The 19,423-nt window shown below is 36.6% G+C and overlaps 1 protein-coding gene across 9 annotated transcripts in view; it reads left to right on the top strand.

Annotated features, from left to right (window-relative positions):
* Nucleotides 1-227: 227 nt before the first annotated feature.
* Nucleotides 228-19,423, top strand: part of ubr4 (ubiquitin protein ligase E3 component n-recognin 4) — a gene marked incomplete at its 5' end in the record, with an annotated part of 53,569 nt that continues 34,373 nt past the window's right edge. For 5 of the 9 annotated variants that reach the window (XM_079238690.1, XM_079238688.1, XM_079238686.1 and 2 more), the window contains 26 exons: nucleotides 228-352; nucleotides 3,234-3,331; nucleotides 3,457-3,560; nucleotides 3,756-3,885; nucleotides 5,684-5,829; nucleotides 6,027-6,126; nucleotides 6,576-6,717; nucleotides 6,988-7,112; nucleotides 7,551-7,675; nucleotides 7,932-7,991; nucleotides 8,168-8,358; nucleotides 8,696-8,795; nucleotides 9,438-9,575; nucleotides 9,848-9,965; nucleotides 10,605-10,646; nucleotides 15,036-15,223; nucleotides 15,366-15,522; nucleotides 15,668-15,753; nucleotides 15,869-16,038; nucleotides 16,263-16,542; nucleotides 16,975-17,107; nucleotides 17,246-17,325; nucleotides 17,473-17,601; nucleotides 18,176-18,358; nucleotides 18,634-18,756; nucleotides 18,851-19,080. In XM_079238690.1, coding sequence (XP_079094816.1) covers nucleotides 228-352; nucleotides 3,234-3,331; nucleotides 3,457-3,560; nucleotides 3,756-3,885; nucleotides 5,684-5,829; nucleotides 6,027-6,126; nucleotides 6,576-6,717; nucleotides 6,988-7,112; nucleotides 7,551-7,675; nucleotides 7,932-7,991; nucleotides 8,168-8,358; nucleotides 8,696-8,795; nucleotides 9,438-9,575; nucleotides 9,848-9,965; nucleotides 10,605-10,646; nucleotides 15,036-15,223; nucleotides 15,366-15,522; nucleotides 15,668-15,753; nucleotides 15,869-16,038; nucleotides 16,263-16,542; nucleotides 16,975-17,107; nucleotides 17,246-17,325; nucleotides 17,473-17,601; nucleotides 18,176-18,358; nucleotides 18,634-18,756; nucleotides 18,851-19,080 — 3,503 coding nt within the window. The remainder of the gene's footprint in view (nucleotides 353-3,233; nucleotides 3,332-3,456; nucleotides 3,561-3,755; nucleotides 3,886-5,683; nucleotides 5,830-6,026; nucleotides 6,127-6,575; nucleotides 6,718-6,987; nucleotides 7,113-7,550; nucleotides 7,676-7,931; nucleotides 7,992-8,167; nucleotides 8,359-8,695; nucleotides 8,796-9,437; nucleotides 9,576-9,847; nucleotides 9,966-10,604; nucleotides 10,647-15,035; nucleotides 15,224-15,365; nucleotides 15,523-15,667; nucleotides 15,754-15,868; nucleotides 16,039-16,262; nucleotides 16,543-16,974; nucleotides 17,108-17,245; nucleotides 17,326-17,472; nucleotides 17,602-18,175; nucleotides 18,359-18,633; nucleotides 18,757-18,850; nucleotides 19,081-19,423) is intronic. The other 4 variants (XM_079238692.1, XM_079238691.1, XM_079238689.1 and 1 more) reach the window with 1 other exon arrangement.

Here is a 19,423-nt window from a genome sequence, read left to right as displayed (position 1 = left end):
GTGGGGCCCTTATTTTCTTCCTAAACCCCCCCCCCCATATGGCGCCACTGGGTATAGGCCACAACTATGCTATATTCTTCTTTCATTCAGTATAAAGGAAAGAAAGGTTGAAAATATATTATTTGCCCTGACAAGTTTGGTATCAGACTTTGAGCGCCCCCTGTGATTAACTTTCACATCTTCTTCCTCCAGTAGCTAGGTTTTTTTTTTCTCTATGGGATTTCAAGATGGCGTCTAGCGGAGGAGATGGGGAACACGAATGGACAGCGGCTGTGCGACCGCTTTTATCAGCTTCGTACACCGCTTTTGAAACGAAGGAGCTACCTCAGCTTATCGGCTCTATAATTAACAGGTAACTAGTTACTTGTCAGTAAATTACAGGCCTTTATTTGCTCAAAACTGTTGGTGTCCACCCCGGACATAGCTGGCTGGCTAACTTGTTACCATAGCTTCATTAGTGCAGTTCTACGGGAAACTAAACCCACTCGGCTAGCGTTAGCAGCTAACAGGCTACTTGTGCTAAACTTGTATTGGTATCCAGTTAGTTTGTGGCTGTAGCCAATATGCTAACGCCAGCCAACTTATTCAAAATCCCTTTATCGTTAGCTGCCTGGTATCTTAAAAACCCACTGAAGCTAAGAACTATTTATGTTCGTGGAGCCTATTTTTAAAGAGTTTTTTGCTGGACAAACATTAAACTATGTCATAGTTTTAAGTTTCGCAAATTTGCTTCATCATTAGCTAGCTAATGCAAACAGTAGCCTGCCAGCTAACCAAGGGCCTGCAGCCAGGCACAGAAACGCAATGCTGAAATGGTCCGAACCGAGTGATATTTCATTACGTCAGATGACTCAGCTGAACTAAAGTAAATTGGGCTTTTGTATTAAACTTATGAGATGTAATATTATCTAAGAGTGTCAGGTATCGATTTAAGCATTAACCGGCTGGGAAGGTTGCTAGTCCCTTTAGCTTAATCCGGTGTGTGGCTATGTTTGGGCTGAAAGTAGGCGGGGACCATATTTCTTGACAGGGGTTTCATCAGGTGATTTTGGGGTCGCTGTAAATAGGTTTTATGTAAAATATTAACTTAAAGATTTAGCTTTACAACCAGCTAAGCGGGGACCGATATTGATTGACAAATCAACATATACACTCAGCAGGTTGTTACTTGACACCCCAGTAGTGTTGTGACCTGCCTCGAGTCCTCGTTGACATCAGCTATGCTTATAGGTTTCATTTTCCAAAGAAACACGCTGCTAATAAGCAAAAGCAACAATACGATCTGAGCCGATAGTTTCCGAATCAAAATTTAATTTATCCTCTGTTCGCCTCATAGGAAGATTTTATGTCACTTTGTAAGTCTGTTTAGTCAAAATGTTTCAGATGTTTGCTTTTTTTCTTACTTGAGTAAAGCTTACCAGCCAGTTTATCTCAAGGCCACATGTGATAATGCAGAAACTTTAAATGAACTACATCAGAGTTTGAAGACAACAAATGTAGTAACAATCATAGTTCATTTGAATATTTTTGTATTGTGTTGCCCTCAACTACAAATATGGTATTGGAAATACCCTATAGATAGATACTTTATTAATTTCCAAACAGAAATTCAATATAGCTTATTTTAGCTTTATAAACCTTGATTTTTTTTTTTTTTATTTAACTTTTTGAGATCATCATTTTTTTAATTGGTCTATATTTTTTGTCAGTTGTTGACAACAAATATCTTTATCAAAAAATTTTTTTCATTTGGTGTCTTCGAATAAAAATTGAAGGGCTTTCTGCTAAGTTCTGTAAAAATGGATTGAATGTACATCAAAGTGTTTCAACAGAGTATTTTATATAGAACTATTTCTGGAACTTGTGCCTGCTATATTACTTAGTTATATTTTACTGGACTGGAATACTGACCAGGGCACTCTACTGCTGCTACAATTTTTCCATATTTTGATTATGATTTTAGACTGCATGGTTTAACTTGTTTGAGTGTAAAAGCAAAAATCTTTGTGTGCTTCTCAACAAGTTGTGTAATGGCTGGATGGAAGATCTGTTTGTTAACAACACAATTTGAACTATTTCATGCTGGTTTTTCAAGTGGAACAAGAGACCTGATTATACACGTGCTTTCTGCAGCATGTCTCAAAAAGAAAAGAAAATTTTAAAAAAACCCCAAAAAAACAAAGGTAACTAAATTCTTGAAAACAAAAGACAGCCTCAGAGTAAGTGGAAATCTTAAAACATTAAAACATGCTTTGTATAGTAAAGTACAGTAGACTTTGCAGTTCAACTCTGTTTCTTAATCCAGGTTCTTGGCACCCACTGCCCTGCATGTTTTAGATTTTTTTTTTCCTGGCATAACACACCTCGCCAAAAGTAATGACTTGTTTACAGCTGGTGCGTAAATGGTTAAGCATCTGGTGTTTTTTTTTTAAGTCCCTAAATCTTCTAAAATGGCTAGTTGAGTCAAATTGAATTTTGCTTTTTATATACAAAATTTAGTAAAATGTTTGGTGATACTATAATCAATAAATTTGGAAATAAGGATATGAATAAGAAAAAAGTCATTCATACAGTTTATATGTTAGTACATTAGATAAAAGCTGTGTAGAAGTGGAATGGTAGAAGAAAAATTTAATGACTTTGCTTATGAGTTCTTTATTAGCTAAAAGCATGTCTAATTTGGCATTAAACCTTTACCTTTCATAATTTTTTCAAAAGTGTAATCGCAGTTCAGAATGTCCAAACCATAACGATTGACATTATTTGTGCTTTCAGGGACATCAGTGTCCAAATAATGTTTCGGGTTCTGATAATGGGTTGTAAAATTTATTGAAATATTTTAAATCGGTCTTTATTACTTCCTCACACATTCCCTCTTCTTTTAAGTCTTAACACTCATTCAGTGACATGAGATTGTTTTTTTCCATCTTTTTTATTGGAGTAATCTTTTAGTTCACTTGCTTTATAATCAATACTTCATTTTTCATGTTTGGTTATATTGCTTTAAGATGTCACCAGAGGTAGTAAGGTTTTCTGAAAATGTTCCTTGATAAGTCTCACCAATCGCTGGGGTTGCATTTATGATGCTGTATAAATGTGTTTTGTTGTTTTTTGTTGCATTTTGTTGTGTACCAAGTTTCCTCTTCATTAACAAAATTTTAAAAAGCTGTTAAAATGTTGTTTAAAATATTATTTGTTGACATGCAGCTTGAAGTTCTGTGTTTTACTTGCAGTGAATCAGACATTCTTCACCACGACAAACAGTATGAGCCTTTCTACTCATCTTTCGTGGCTCTTTCTGCACATTACATCACCACAGTATGTGGACAAAGTATGTGTCTTTAATGTTTTGTATAAGAGCAGAAGCTATTACTGACATTCAGCAAAAATGTTTTAAATGGAAGGGGTTGTGTTTCTCCCTACCAGCTCTTTATTTTTTCGGTTCTGTTTTTCCAGTACCAAGAAATCAGTTGCTGTCCGTTGGGGCAGCATGCAAAGTATTGATCGAATTCTCATTGCTGCGCTTGGAGAACCCAGATGAGGCATGTGCAGTATCACAGGTGAGATAGATAAACGAATGACGGAAAAATTGTAGTAATGTGGGGTTAAACTCAATGTAATATCTTTTTCTTTACCTTTTTAGAAGAATTAAATCCACATTATCTTGCTTTTGTATTCATGTGTGTTTGTAAGCTTTTTCTTTTTTTTTTAAAATTTGTCACTAAAATAAGTGATACTGTTATTTATTTCTTCAGAAACACCTGATTCTTCTAATAAAAGGACTTTGCACTGGCTGCAGCAGACTGGATCGCACAGAGATCATTACTTTCACTGCTATGATGAAGTCTGCCAAGTTGCCTCAAACCATCAAGACCCTGTCAGATGGTGAGTGTCTTCAAATTAACAGGCTAAAATTAAATTCAACTGAGGTGATAGTATTATAAGACCTCAGGAAATCTACTGGATAGAATTTTGATGAATTTACAAGCTGACAAGTTGACTGCTGTTATGACTGTGGTGATGCTATTTATCTATACTTTGAAATTTGCAATGTAAGATTTTTTTTAACCTGATGTAACTAAGAAAGTTATTGGGAGGTTTCAAGATATGTGGAAAATTTGCAATATTTTTCTCAAATGTTTGACTTGCAATACACAGAAATTTTCTATATAGTTTACGCTCTGGTAAAATTAATAGTAGGGCTCTAACGATTACTCGGGTAACTCGAGTAACTTGAGTACAAAAATTGATCGAGGCAAATTATTTGCCTCAAGGCTCCGTTTAATTGATATCACACTGTGATATATTTTAATTTATGCATCATCGCAGCATTCTCAGACCACTGCGCTGTTCGTAGGGACCTCATCACTGTTTCAGTAAACAAATAAAATATTTAAACATTTATAAAATATATAAAAACAGATTCTGTCGCCTATGGTATGTCTGTACAGTATAACTGTTTCACCCAGACTGATGATGGACATTTCAAACAGCAGCGGCGAGCGGTTTGCTTTCTGTCTGAAGATTCTCGTTGCTTTGGTCTCTAATGGCAGAGAATGAAGAAGAGGGGAGGAAAAAACCGAAAAAGTCGCAAGTGTGGCATCATTTCACACTCTAAAGGGCAGAAAACGTAGTGCAGTGTGTGTGTGCTGTAAAGCAGGTCTCAATGTTGCTACACCTGAAATGCCCCCACACACCCTCACTTCACCGCTCCAGGCGGAGATTCAGCTTCGCGATTTAAATCCACAACAGCAGCACCTGCTAAATGCACAGTGTTATAACCTGTGATATTAGTCAGCAGTGACGAGGCATGGCAAGATGTAAGCTGCTAACGCACGTTAGCAGTCTTGTTACCCATCCCTCTTCTGTCTCTCCCGCACACACGCAGAGTCAAAGCGCATGTTTTAGGCAGTGTGTGACGGCAGGCGTAGCCACTGTTGCTGCAGCAAACTTTTATTCCGTATTAAACAGACACACTTTTAACCGGCATGTCGTCCACGAAGACATAGACTAGTTCTTAGATATTTTGGACATGTTTACAAGTCAGTCCTTCTTTCTACGTGAATTCTTCTTTTAAATCTTTTAAAAGGCAGGAATTTGGGATTAGTTGAGAATTTTTTCTCCACACACTGAGCGCTTGCATAAACACGTTGGCATGTTTTAAAATATGATACTTTTAAAACATTTTAAAAGTGTATTTTAAAACATTTTCCTCATGCATTAGGTAGTAAGAACACATGCAACAGCTTCACAAATATACATTTATAGATTTACTTTGGTTGAGTTTCTCATATTTGTTTTACAAATTATAATGAAAAAAAAAATCATTAGAGTATTCGATTCCTCAAAGAAATAATCGACAGAGTACCCGATTCCAAAAGTACACAATAGTGGCAGCTCTAATTAATAGCTACATTTTCATTGCTTTATCTGTGCATGCTGGGTAGTTGTAGAACAGACACAAACAGATGTCCTCTAACTAGAATTTGGCCCTCATTAACTGGAATACAGTCCTCGTCCCATATTTTTAAGTAAAAAAAAAAAAAGGGTTTATAGTCTGTCTTCTATTGCATTCATAAGCAGATGTTAATAATATTGATATTGGGCATGTTGCTATCACATTGACATGAATTTTTTTTATATTTTGTCCAGCCCTAATAGCATTCTTTTTCCTTTTTAATAGTGGAAGATCAGAAGGAGGTGCCCAGTATTGTGAACCCAGAGCTTCGTCAAAAAGAAGTACAAATGAACTTTTTTAATCAGCTGACTTCAGTTTTTAACCCTGATCTCACCACCATCTTGACCTCCCCATCAGCAGCACACATGCAGGCAAGTGCTGTACACCCTATGGGCTCAGTTTATTGTCAGAAAATAACAGCTGAAGTAAACCAACTTTTTCAAGTCAAATCCTTTTTTTTGCAGAAGATAAACATTTCAACCTGCAGTTTTGCTGGCTGAACTGAATGCAGCTGTTGTGTCACAGTTTTGTTAGGAAACATTCATAACTTTTAATATTTCCTTCGTAGGCTGAGAGTGATGGCGATGACCAAACTTCAGATCAAGCTGTTCAGGCTAAAATGAAAAATGCCTTTGTGTCTCAGAATGTGTCAAGCTTACAGGAACTCGGTAAGCATCCGTTTCCTCGTAGCAAGCGGCTGTTAAACACATTGGTTACTTAGTTGGAACTGTTTATGTTGTGGCAGCTTTTGGTGTTGAAACAGTGTTTTTAATCAACTATTTTATTTAGGCCTGAACTATGTTGAAAAATGTAGTTCTTTGGTATTAATCATTCTAATTTCTTCACTTTTTGTATTGTTAAGGATCTCGGCACAAATCATTTGCTTATATTGCAGCTGAGTACATAAAATGCAATAGCACTACTTTTTTTTTTTTAAATCACTTTTCTATGATATCTGTCACCTTTTTAAATTGGATTTCCGTAATGGAATTGTTGCACTGTTGAACCTTTTTCTTTTTTTATTTAAGAGCTTTATAATCTTTGGTCAGTTTTATGTTTGTCTTTATATTCCTTCTTAATCTGCAATACCATTTTCTCCATCATAATTTCATTCCAGGTGGGTCTGAGAAGTTGCTACGAGTGTGCCTCAACCTGCCCTACTTTCTACGTTACATTAACCGCTTCCAGGATGCTGTGTCCGCCAACTCTTTTTTCATCATGCCTGCAACAGTGGCTGATGCCACTGCTGTCCGCAACGGGTACTTTTCTTTAATATGTTAAATTTAGTTTATTACTTTTATTTGTTTTGATTATCACTGTAGCTTGCTTGTGTTTCTGAATGTTTTTTTTTTTTTTTTTTTTAATTTTTTTATTGGGTTTCAATAAACCAATTAATCATTCAACCAATGAAGATATAGAGTGTTTAAAGAAAAGAAAAAAGTTTCTGAATATTTTATTAGGGATCCATAAATAGACATTTACCCTTTTACCAAATACTTTAAAATTATGCTGTATATTTTGTTTTTTAGATTTCATTCACTGGTGATAGATGTGACAATGGCTCTTGACACACTTTCCCTGCCTGTATTGGAACCCCTGACACCAGGGAGACTACTGGATATGACTGTTCTGGCTTTGAGCTGTCTGTATGCTGGTAGGTCTTTAATTTCTCTTGGCAAGATTAAATCATTCATTCATTCATTCATTCATTCATTCATTCATTCATTATTCTAACCGCTTAGTCCGATTAAGGGTCGCAGGGAAGCTGGAGCCTATCCCAGCAGTCTTTGGGTGAAAGGCAGGGTACACCCTGGATAGCTCCCAAGTCCATCACAGAAAAAAATGAATTAGTCCTCCAATAATAATTAAGTGGTGTAAATCCATCAACTAAACAATTAAGAATTTAAGAGAGAATGACTCAATAGATTATAAAGCAGTGCAGCCACAGAACAGGAGTTGAAAATGTTTTACTGACATCTGGAATAAAAATATTTCTGTCATATATTTTTTTTAAAAAAAGACAGTTTAATTATTATTGGTTACATTATCTTGATATTGAATTGTTGAGTCTAAGTGTATGTTTGCATGTTAGGTGTGAGTGTCGCCACTTGCATGGCCATTCTTCAGGTAGGTAGTGGCTTGCAGCTTCGCTCTGCCTCCACTGGGACTAAAGAAGAAGACTATGAAAATGATGCTGCCACAATCGTCCAGAAATGTGTGAGTGCCTTCAGTACAATGTTTTGCATATATGTGCACATATCACTATGCACCCCTTCTAAACCCTCTGAAGTACCACATTTTTATCTATTTGTTTAATCAGAAGTATTAAATTAGGTTGAACCACACATTGCCTTTCAAAATGGCAATAATATCTCTAGATTTAGAGTTTTATGAAATTCTGATGACTTTCTATCATGTGTGCCCCATTAAGAGTACAACTAAATGACAAAAACAATATTCATGTCTCAAACAGCTGGAAATCTATGAAATGATTGGGCAAGCAATCAGTAACTCTCGCAGAGCTGGAGGAGAGGTGAGTACTTGAGCGCCAAATAGTCTATCCCATTTTTCTAGACTGCTGTAGTTCAGATAGGCTGTGAGTGCCTTTTGATTTTTAAAAGATACCAAGATGTGTGTGTTTTTTTTTTTTTTCTAAAAAAAAATGTTATTTATTCATTTATTTGTTTTTTATGGCTTTATGTATTTCAGCATTATCAGAACTTCCAGCTACTTGGAGCCTGGTGCCTCTTAAACAGCCTGTACCTGATTCTAAACCTGAGCCCAACTGCCCTGGCCGATAAAGGGAAAGAGAAGGATCCACTTGCTGCCTTGCGTGTTCGAGATATTGCCGCTCGAACCAAGGATGGTGCAGGATCGCCTAAACTCGGTCCCGGCAAAGGGTAAAAGTTTTTGCAGTGTTTGATGCATCACATGGTCCATTAATCATATATTACGTTTTTTTGTTTGATTTTAAATGTACAGTGTGGTTACTGCACTGAAAGCTAGGAAAGTCACCGATGAAGTGTCTCCTTTTTAAATTACAAGGAGGCTTCTGTTAAGTTAAATGGTCTAGATATACAGCAAACAAATTATTTCAAAAGACAAACTGCCTATTTATAACAGTATTTATTTCATTGTTTTTTTTAATGATGGTGACATCTGTTAAAAGTTTATTTACTTTATTTATTTATTTTTTTTTAACTTACTAATTTACTTTTTTATTTTTTGTGCTTAAAGACACCAAGGGTTTGGAGTCTTGTCAGTGATTCTGGCCAATCATGCCATCAAGCTTTTGACCTCGCTTTTCCAGGATCTGCAAGTAGAAGCTCTGCACCGAGTAAGTCAAGCAATGCACAAAAATGTTAAGTAGATCATATATCCATTTAGTTTGCGTAGGCTGGAGTTGTTTTATTTTGAGTCAGGCCCCCCCCCTTTGTGGTGATCAAAATGCCCCAAAAATTACATGAAAAGCTCAATAGTTTCTTTGTCCAGAAATAATGATTCTGTTGTACAAGAAAACGCATAAAATGTAACGTGACCAGTTTGATTGACAAACTACTTCCTCTTTGTATCAAAGGGAAACGAGTCTATCAGCAACTTTTGACAATTAACTAATGCTTATAATAGCATGATATGTAAATGTTGCTTCCATTGTTGAAGCTGTACTTGTGGCCACTATTTATAGTGGCATACATCACGTACCACCAAACATGTCTTTAGCTGGACCATCTATGGAAACATTGGTCATTACAACCTCCTCATGTTCAAGGAAACTTAAACTTCATCTTTTGTTCTGTGCACATGACTTGTAGTTTTTTCTGTATCGAGCTCTGTGTTTCACTGCTAAAAAAAACCCCAAAAAAACCAAACCACAGTTTTCATAAACCAGTGAGACATGTTTTAAAAATTCCTATCTTGATCAGTCACTTTTCAAGTGATGGGAAGTTGTTTATTCCAGTCCCTTTCTTTGTGTTTGCAGGGTTGGGCTAGTGATGGGCCACCAGCTGAACTCAACATCATGGCACAAAGCACTTCAATCCAGAGGGTTCAAAGACTCATAGACTCTGTGCCTCTTACCAATCTACTCTTCACTCTTCTCTCCACATCCTACAAAAAGGTGCATATATTCATATAAATTTAATTGGAAAAGTTGCAAGTTTATTATCATTGATCATTTCTCTGTGTAGTTTGACATGAGTTAAAAGTGGTATCAATTTGAAACATGGATTTGCAACAGGTTCATGTTATACAAATGATATATTTTGTCTGCAATATTTATATGTTTATTTATACATGAGTACCTACAATTATTTAAAGAAGGGTAGCACTTCATACTTGTATTTTAACTTTCTGAAGACCTTAAGTCTGTTCTTGTTTTGCTTCCATCAGGCTTGTGTTCTCCAGCGCCAGAGGAAGGGCTCAGTAAGCAGTGATGCCAGTGCTTCTACAGATTCAAACACCTACTATGAGGATGACTTCAGTAGTACAGAGGAGGACAGCAGCCAAGGTACTTTGTCTTTCTGGCTCCTTTGATCCCCATTCTAGAATATGTAACCACATAGACGCCCAAGTTTGCAAAAATGTAGGAACTGAATACCTCTAGAAGCAATTTGTATATTGTTTTTTATTTAAAATAGAAAAATAAAACAATTTGCAAAAACTATGAAGAGAAGAAGAAAGTCAGGACTTTCAAGGAGATGACTTTGATTGGAGAAAAAGCTGCTTGGTAATCAATACATTGGGCTAATTAAATTATGTAGATGTACAATTTCATTTATAAAATGCATTGCAGAAAAAAGTCTTCCTAAACTGTTATTTTTGGTGGATTACAGAGGGATGCTCTGGTCAGTAGATGCAGTGGACATGTCCCTATTACAGACATGAATGAACTGACCCAGCTTCATAATTCAGCTTCATATTACATACCTTGAATGTAGCTCCAGCTGTTAAACGTAGTGAACTTTTATTTATTTATTTTTTTAATACCTGATAGTATCAGGACAAAGATATAATTATCAGGATCTGTGGGTCAGATATTTATTAAGTGAGAAGGGTAATTGCACACAAACTCACACAGTGATGAATTCCTTTTTTTTGTCCCTTCATCACATAATGACAGTGTAGTTGACAGTGTTTACTATTTCAGCAGAGAGAAGACAGGAGAAGACAAGTGCAGCTTGTGTCTCAGGTCAGCAGTTTTCTGTCCTCAGGTCAAAGACTTTGTGTCCACATCACTGTCCTAGAGTCATTTTTGTTATTGTATGTCACACAGTTTAGGCTCTGAGCTCTTGTTATTATTTTTATTTAATAACATCCAAAATGATCAAGCCAGAGATGAACATCCCCCACAAATTAAAGCAACTATTTTATTATTTATATGAAATTTAAGTATGCGCTAAAGGTTCATCTTTGTCTCTTGGTGTTTCAAAGGATAATACCAGTGATATTGAACTGTGGGTGCTCATTATTTTTGATATTGAAACATTAGATTAAAGCTCATTGATACAATTGACAATCATACATCTGCTTGCTTTACAAGGTTTGCTCTGGAACTTTTTCTTATGAGCATATCATTCAGGTCTGATAGATTTTTAGTCCATGTTGTTTTTCGCCATTGTTTAATCAATAATATTAAACAAAGAGCCTTTGACAAACAGGCTGCTTAGTTAATGGGTCAGTTTAAAACACACTTTTTACTGAGGCGAGATGATGTACTAAGGCAATGTTTTCAATCTGGTCTAACACAACTTGAAACTATTGTCATACGGTTCAGGGTTTGATCTTACATCTTGTTTGGGGGGGAAATGATCTTAAAATGTTCTTATCACCCATCCCCATTTTCTGTACAGATCGTATAATCTATACTTGAAGTTGTTTAAGTTTTCTAATAATCATTAAAGTTGAAGCCTTTTCTATTGGCAGTTTGGTTGTATTATCATGTAGTAGCACCTTTAATGTTTCCTGGAAGGCCCTCTCAGATTTGCATTTAGACAAATATACATTTTTTAAAACACTAAAAAATAGAAAAAAAGGACAACGATTCAATGTGAAAAGACCCACATCAAAATATTGGTATCATTCTTAAAATGTAATAGCTTCAGGTTGTGCTTAAAAGGGCTTAAACACACAATGCTTTGTCTTGCTGTCACCTGGAAAGTTTTTATTTTTATTTAAATATTTTTGTATGTTGCATGCAGATGTGAATATCAAATTTGTGATATTCTTTTACAACCTAAAGGTTGTCTTGTTGCTTTATTTGAAATTTATGACTGCGGCCAGGTTATATCATCCACTGGAAAATTGTGAATGTTTTGTGTTGTGAGTCAGCTGAAGGACACAGATCAGGGAATAGTTTTTTCAGGCAAAAGCAGCTGGGATAGGCCAGAGCTTTTGTGTTAGACTTAAATGAATCGGATTTTAAATCCACACCATGTTAGCTTTTAACCTAAAAACTGTGCTTTTCTTACTCATTTGATGGCACAGTAATACATGTTATGTACATTTCTGAAGCCAAAGTTGCCCAACCATACTGAGAAACTGAAATGCTGAATTAGCTGTCAGTAGGGGGCAAGTCACTGACCCTTGGGATCCACTGAACACGGAAGTGCCATGGTGCGGCTGTGCCGCGGCTTCACAGCTGATCACGGCAACGCCAGTAAAAGGACTGGTTTTACCAGGTGCGCTGTGGTACGTTTCTGAAGTGTCCCAGAAGTGCCGCCGCTTTGAAACCTCACCAATCTGTAGCGGATCATTCAGGCCGGAAATCTGTAGCGGATCATTCAGGCCGGAAATCTGTAGCGGATCATTCAGGCCGGAAATCTGGAGCGAATCATTCAGGCCGGAAATCTGGAGCGAATCATTCAGGCCGGAAATCTGGAGCGAATCATTCAGGCCGGAAATCTGGAGCGAATCATTCAGGCCGGAAATCTGGAGCGAATCATTCAGGCCGGAAATCTGGAGCGGATCATTCAGGCATGAAATCTGGAGCGAATCATTCAGGCCGGAAATCTGGAGCGAATCATTCAGGCATGAAATCTGGAGCGAATCATTCAGGCCGGAAATCTGGAGCGGATCATTCAGGCCGGAAATCTGGAGCGAATCATTCAGGCCGGAAATCTGGAGCGAATCATTCAGGCCGGGAATCTGGAGCGGATCATTCAGGCATGAAATCAGTCATTGCAAATCAAAGGTGGATTTTGCCAGTAAAAGACCAATGTCCACTTTTAATGTATTTTACTCTGAAACATCAACATTTCTTCATTTTCACTGCACCAAGCCGTTAAAGTGCGAGACAGTTTTACTTAATAAATGACAGTGTGGAAAACGTGCATTTATCTTGGAGGAGGAACGCAGCGCCGTTTTGTAACCCGTTGCTTTGACAGCACACATTATCACTATAAAGAAATAAAGAGCAGCAGGTGGAATGCGGTCAAACTGTGCCTACTTTTGTATTTGCTGTTTTATTGTTCACTTTAAAGCAGTTTTATAAAGCATTTTAAGTGGGCCTACACCAGCTATGATGCACAATTACCCAATCCTCATGTGTACCGCGACATAGAGGTTACGCCCTAAAACTGCTGGTGAAATAGGGTGCTAGGCAGAAAGTTTGGTGCACCCGCTCTGCAATGCTTCCGCAACACTTCCGCGTTCAGTGGATCCCGGGGTGAGAAGATCTGCCAAAGTTCCATCATGCGTCTTTAACAGACTCCATCTCTACATGGCAAGCCAAACCAGAAACCAAAACTTATTGTGGTTTTGTGTTATATTATTTGTCCTAGTTGCTCTTTGTGGGAGGTGTGGTGTATATTTATATATTTGTAGGTTGATGTGGAAAACCTGAAAGCTGTTGTTTTTTTTGTTTTTTTTAAATTTAAGTCTTAACTACTGTTTCCCGAAGAAGAGGACTTTTGGCATACATTGTACATGTCTTGCCACTTTCCATTCTGCCCTAGATTGAACTATTAAATGCACATGTAAGACATCAGAGAACATGTAGATTAACTGGAAACACAGACATACCTGATAGGAACCTGAGTGTAACACTTGTCTGAATTGTTTTTGTCAAGCAGTGTTTATGTATAACAGGGGTGTCCAAAGTCTGACCTTGAGGGCCGTTGTCTTGTAGGTTTACCTTCTTAAACACATCTGACTCAAATTAAGTGGAACTAACAGCCTATGAAGTTCTGCACAATGGGTTATTGATTTGAATTGGATGTGTCAGACCAGGGAAACATTGAAAACTTGCAGGATTGTGGCCTTCAGGAAACAGAGCTGGACACTCCATATCTAGAAAGTAATGGCAATGTATGTTGCAGTGTGTCTTTGAAAGCTTCTCATTTTCATTTGCAACTACAAAAAGGTATTTCATTTTCATTTGCTTAACTACATATGTGTTTAAAATGTCATTGCATATTACTTAATGCGAATGGAGTAAGCATTCATTAAGCAGAGTAAGTCAGAAGAAAAAAAAAAAATCTAACTTTAAATGTATAAAGTGAATTTGGTGGTCTTACGCAAAATGAATTCCCCTAAATATGCCTACATCCCATAACCAAATGTCTATCATATATCCTGTAGTATATTTAGTTGCTGGTGTGTTGTAGGTGCATAAAAGTCCAGTTCCCTGACAAATTAATTATAGCATAACTGTGTCATGTCTACTATATTATAACAGCAGCAATGATACATTATCAGTTTGGTGAGACATACACTCGTGGACATGCTTTTCCATGAGATGAAATGCGAAAGTGTGTCCAAGTCTTACCTAGTATTGTAGAAATGCATTGGACAATAACAAGATGTATATGTGTCATCGCGTCTGAATCTGATATGAGCATTTCATTGTTGCCTGTATCACAAAAGCATGTATAAGAACGTGCACACTCAAAGGCAGCTATATATTTTATGTTGCATGCCAAACTTCTTACATTTTTTTTATCAAATTTATGAACAGATCAAGGATTGAACAATTCTTTTATTAATGTAAAAAAATTCCCAAATGATTAAGGCGGCCTAAAGAGTGTTTAGGTCAATATATTTGTTTTAATCTGATGTTACATAATTTATTACAGTATAATCTTGTGCACATAATGGTATAAGATTATTTTTTATAAAAGATATTGAATCTAATAATATGTACTGTCGGAGTATATTTTTACTTAACTGCCGTAACAGAAAAACATGACAGCCATATATTTTAGTTTTTACTATTTCACTGAACTTCTATGTATCTTAAAGAACAAGATGAATAGAATAGATAATAAATCTGCTTTGATGTTCATTTTGCATGTCATTTGGGAAAATCTTTTTTAAAGAAATATTCTGCCTTATTCTTGATTCCTCGGTCAAACACACAAAGTACATTTAATCACTTTTTACTGTAGTTCTTTGCTCTTGTCCACTGCCTGCACTGTGTTGTAGGTGTCATACAGCAGTGTGTAGCTTGTTGTGTTCTTTCTTTCTTTTTTTTTTTTTTTTGACAAACACTACAACTCCACCAATACTTAATAGTTTATGGAAGATTTCTTACTTTAACTGTTAACAAATCTGTGTTTAAATCATCCTACTCTCTTGACAGATGATGACAGTGAGCCCATCTTGGGACTGTGGTTTGAGGAGACCATTTCTCCAACTAAAGATAAAGTGGCTCCCCCACCACCTCCACCACCCCCACCCCTCGAGACCTCTCCCAGATTGAAGAGCCCCAGCAAACAGAATCCAAGTGAGAATGGCAACATTTTAGCGGGCCGTAAGGATCCAGAACTGGTAAATACTAATTTTAATGTTACGTCTGACTGCAAATTTACGCAACCATTGTCAGCAGTACTTGTATCTTTTTAAAAAACAACTTTTCCAACTTTTTTTTTTTAAACAATATTTTTCAATTTGTATCTATTTGTCCATTTAGTTCCTCGGCTTGGCCTCTAGTATTCTGAACTTCATCACCACATCTATGCTGAAATCCAGAAATAACTTCATCCGCAACTACTTGAGTGTCTCTCTAACAGAGCAACACATGGCTACGCTCGCCAGCATCATCAAAGATGTGGACAAAGATGTGAAAGGTATGCTAATCTCTTTAAAAAAAAAAAAAAAAAAAAAAAAAAAAAGATTAACATGATTCATTTATTTTGTTTTGCTGGTTTACAAACAATAATTATGGGGTTAATGTTTTTTTTGTTTTTTTTTTTTTTTTTCTTCTTCTTTTAGGTTCCTCAGATGAAGTGTTTTCTTTAGCTCTCTACCACTTCAACCACACACTAGTAACCTCAGATCTTCCATCCCCGGCCTTGCAGGTAAATAGAAGTTTTTTATGTTAGCTCGTTAGCTCTTGGATGAATAAATACCGACAGTGAATTTAAGAGTTGGCTCTTTAGTGTTAATCATTTTTGTATGCTTTGTCATTTGCAGAACACCCTTCTTCAGCAGTTAGGGGTTGCTCCCTTTTCAGAGGGTCCCTGGCCTTTGTACATTCACCCTCAATCATTGTCGGTCCTCTCCAGACTTCTCCTCATATGGCAGCACAAAGCTACAGTGCAGGGAGAACCAGATGTGCTTGAATGCATGAAAGTCTGGGAAAGGTATGATCATCACAATTGACTCATCAGGTTGTCTGACTCACTGATTTAACATCTTTATTGTCTCACTGACCCATGGTATCAGAACATTGGTCAGGTACTATTTTAAATGTTAAGCAAAATAATCTAGGACAATTTGAAAATGGCAAAAAACAAACAAAACTAAACAAACATTGAACACACAAAAGTGAACAGTTTGTCAAATCACACACTTGTCCTATTCTCAGATTTTTAGGAACCTTGAAGCAACACACCATGCAGGGCTCCATTCATGGAGAAGATGACCTTAATGTTGAACACCTCCAGCTGCTATTGCTCCTTTTCCACAATTTGTCCGAACGTGGTCGTCGATCAGTCCTCACCATGGTCACACAGGCCATTTCTGAAGTTGCACAGAGCAGAGACTCCCAGCTCAAGACTGTTCCTCTCAACTTGGCCCGCCTGTTGCTGGTGTTTGACTACCTGCTGCGCCACTACTCCAAGGCTCCATTATACCTTTTTGAACAGGTTAATGTTTAAATTATAACAGTTGTTTATTTGTTTATTTTGGTCTATTTATTTAGTAATTTTTTCCCTGTTAACTGAATTTCTATGGTGCAATCACATTGCTTCATGATTACAATTTCCTTCCTGGGATAAATGAACGATTTTTTTTATTTAATTTGAATAGATTTGATGACAGACGAAGTCAGAAGAACTTTGAAGATGCCATACTATATTTAACACAGTCTTACTTAGATTAAGTTTTATCAGTGAAGTGCGAATTTTTGTGAGATGTTTACTTGATTTTTGATTACCTGTGTGAAAGACAGCTACAGGAGAAGTAATGTCACTTATTGACATAAGTCATTATTTAAATGAATAATCAATCCATAAATGCATGTATTCGGGGATGTGATATTAATTAAACATCCCTACTCCTTAAAAAAATAATCATAGGTGCAGTACAATCTCCTTACCCCACCATCCACTGGGCCAGCTTCTATTCAGGAAGGTGGCAAACGGAGCAGTCTCCCTCTTTATTATGGATTTAAAGAGGTGGAGGAGAACTGGGCTAAGCACTGTTCAGCAGGTAAAGGAAACTAACCATTTTTTAGCATGTACACAACTTTGTTTTAATTTTAAATATGCAAGCTTATGATACGATGGAGCTGTTTTGTTTAGAGTAAATAAGAAATATTTGTTTAAAGTTGATTTTTGTCTTTATCAGATTCAAATGGTCAGCCCAAATTCTACTGCGTTCTGTCTCCTGAGGCATCAGAGGATGACATCAGCAGACTAGACAGCAAGGTTGGATCCTGTTTTGTTAATTTATTATTGTGTTGTGTGTATGTGTGTGTGTGTGTGTGGGGGGGGGGGGGGGTTGTTTTTTTTCTTTTTTTTCCTTTTTGTTGATACTGTCCCACTATTGTCAAATATTTTATTCGTCTTTCGCAGGTTTTTACAAAGCTATTCAATGGGGCTGTTAAATACGATGAGCTATATGCTTGGCTAGTATCACTATTGGCAGCTGGCTCTCAGTTTGACACAGCAAGAAGACAAGAGAACAAACCCATCACTCCTCTGGTAAGAATGCATAACACAAGGAGACCTTAAGTTGTGCTGAAAAACCCATGAATCAGGGGGTTTTGCATGTTTCCCTGTATTATATTAAGCATCCATCACTTTTATTTTATGATTGGCCAAGAGTAGAGTTGTGAAAGTAATGACATGCTCTCAGTGTTGACAGATCTACCTGCCACAGTTCCTATGTTCATGTTGGCGATAACAGCTATGATTTGTATCCTTGTCTGATAACATCACACTGTAAACTATGCCAGACTACTGCTTATTTCAATAAGTTCTGGATAGTTTTAGAAACAACCTAAATTTAAGGAAAAGTTTTGTTTTTTTTATTTTTTGTAAACAAGAAGAGATTGCATGATTACTCAGGCAGTCTTTGACTCCTGTAAAGCTTCTTAACACACAAGATAATTGCAAATACAGAAACAACTATCAATTCATCTGTATTCCTGCAGCTGTACTGCTTTATGGATAATTCTTAGGAAAATAAAAACAAACTTGAGGTTCGATACAGTATTTTTTTTTAAAAATTTTTTTTTTAACCATTTTTGTAAAAAATTTGTTCATGAAAATACAGGAGGCCTGCTCCCTTCAGTACTACTTTCTGGTACTATGGAGAATCCTGGGAGTTTTACCACCCTCCAAAGCCTTCATGGAGCAGTTGAAGACTGGTTGCAGTGACCCCAGTGAAAGTGACATCCTGCACACTCTGCGATGGTCCTCACGTCTGCGGGTCTCTACTTACGTGAACTGGATCAAGGTTTGTATTACGGAATCCATGGTTAACATGACAGGTGTTTGGGATATATTTCAGTGCAACAAATCATTTCACATTTTACTGTGATTTAACTATTTTATGTTATATGTCTTTTTAATGTAGCTGTAAAAAAATGTTAGAAATTTACTGGTCAAGAAAGTCACTGACATCTCAATTGCTATGTAACTTAACCCTGTTTTAATCCTTTCATTTTGTTTTTGTTTTTTTATATTACATGGTTTATTTGTATGTATGACTGTGAATGTCATCGTTGACAGGAACACTTGGGAAAGCAAGGAATGAAAGCAGACCAAGCAGCCTCTCTTGTTGAGATGACAGTTGCTAAGTGCAGCACAGTTAAATATGATGTTGAGCTAGCAGAAGAGTACATTGCCAGACAGGTAAATATTACAACATATTTGTCAGTGGTTTGAGTTGCTGTTTTTGCGGACTACATTGTTTTAATTCCACTGAACTACTTCTCTACTGTTTCAGATTTCCACCTTCTCAGGTGTAGACACAAATGTTGTCCTTCCACTTCATCAGTTGCCCTCTCTACAAGCCATCTATACCTTGGATGCAGTCATCTCTAAAGTACAGGTTTCCTTAGATGAGCATCTGTCCAAGGTTGCGATTGAGGCAGACACTCAAAAATCGTCTGATATCACAAAAAACCTGCTGCCTGCTACTCTACAGCTCACAGAGATTTATACTGCCTTCACAAGGTGAGAAAGAGGAATGGTAGTGGCCTTTTGTCATGTGGCTGGCTGAATACAAATTTAGAATGCACAATAGTGGATTCTTTCTTATTAGATTTCAACTTTAAATCATATACAAAATTACTTTTGTCATATATGTTTTGACCCAAGTTACATTGGAGTTAATTTTTTCATATCTTTAATTTATATAATTGCTGTTTTAATTCACTTTGTTGTGTGTTTTTATTTTAATCCTACTTTGAGTTTTCAGGTAAATCATTTTAATCAAAGACTTCTAAAATTAACATTTATTTTAAAAGGGAGAAAAAATGTAAGAAAAGGAGAGTTTTATTACTTTTATCATATTTTC

This window comes from Telmatherina bonti (genome assembly GCF_933228915.1).
Source record: "Telmatherina bonti genome assembly, chromosome: 4".
Classification (NCBI taxonomy): Eukaryota; Metazoa; Chordata; class Actinopteri; order Atheriniformes; family Telmatherinidae; genus Telmatherina; species Telmatherina bonti.
Note: the sequence above shows the minus strand (reverse complement) of the source record. Positions and strands in the feature narration are given on the sequence as shown.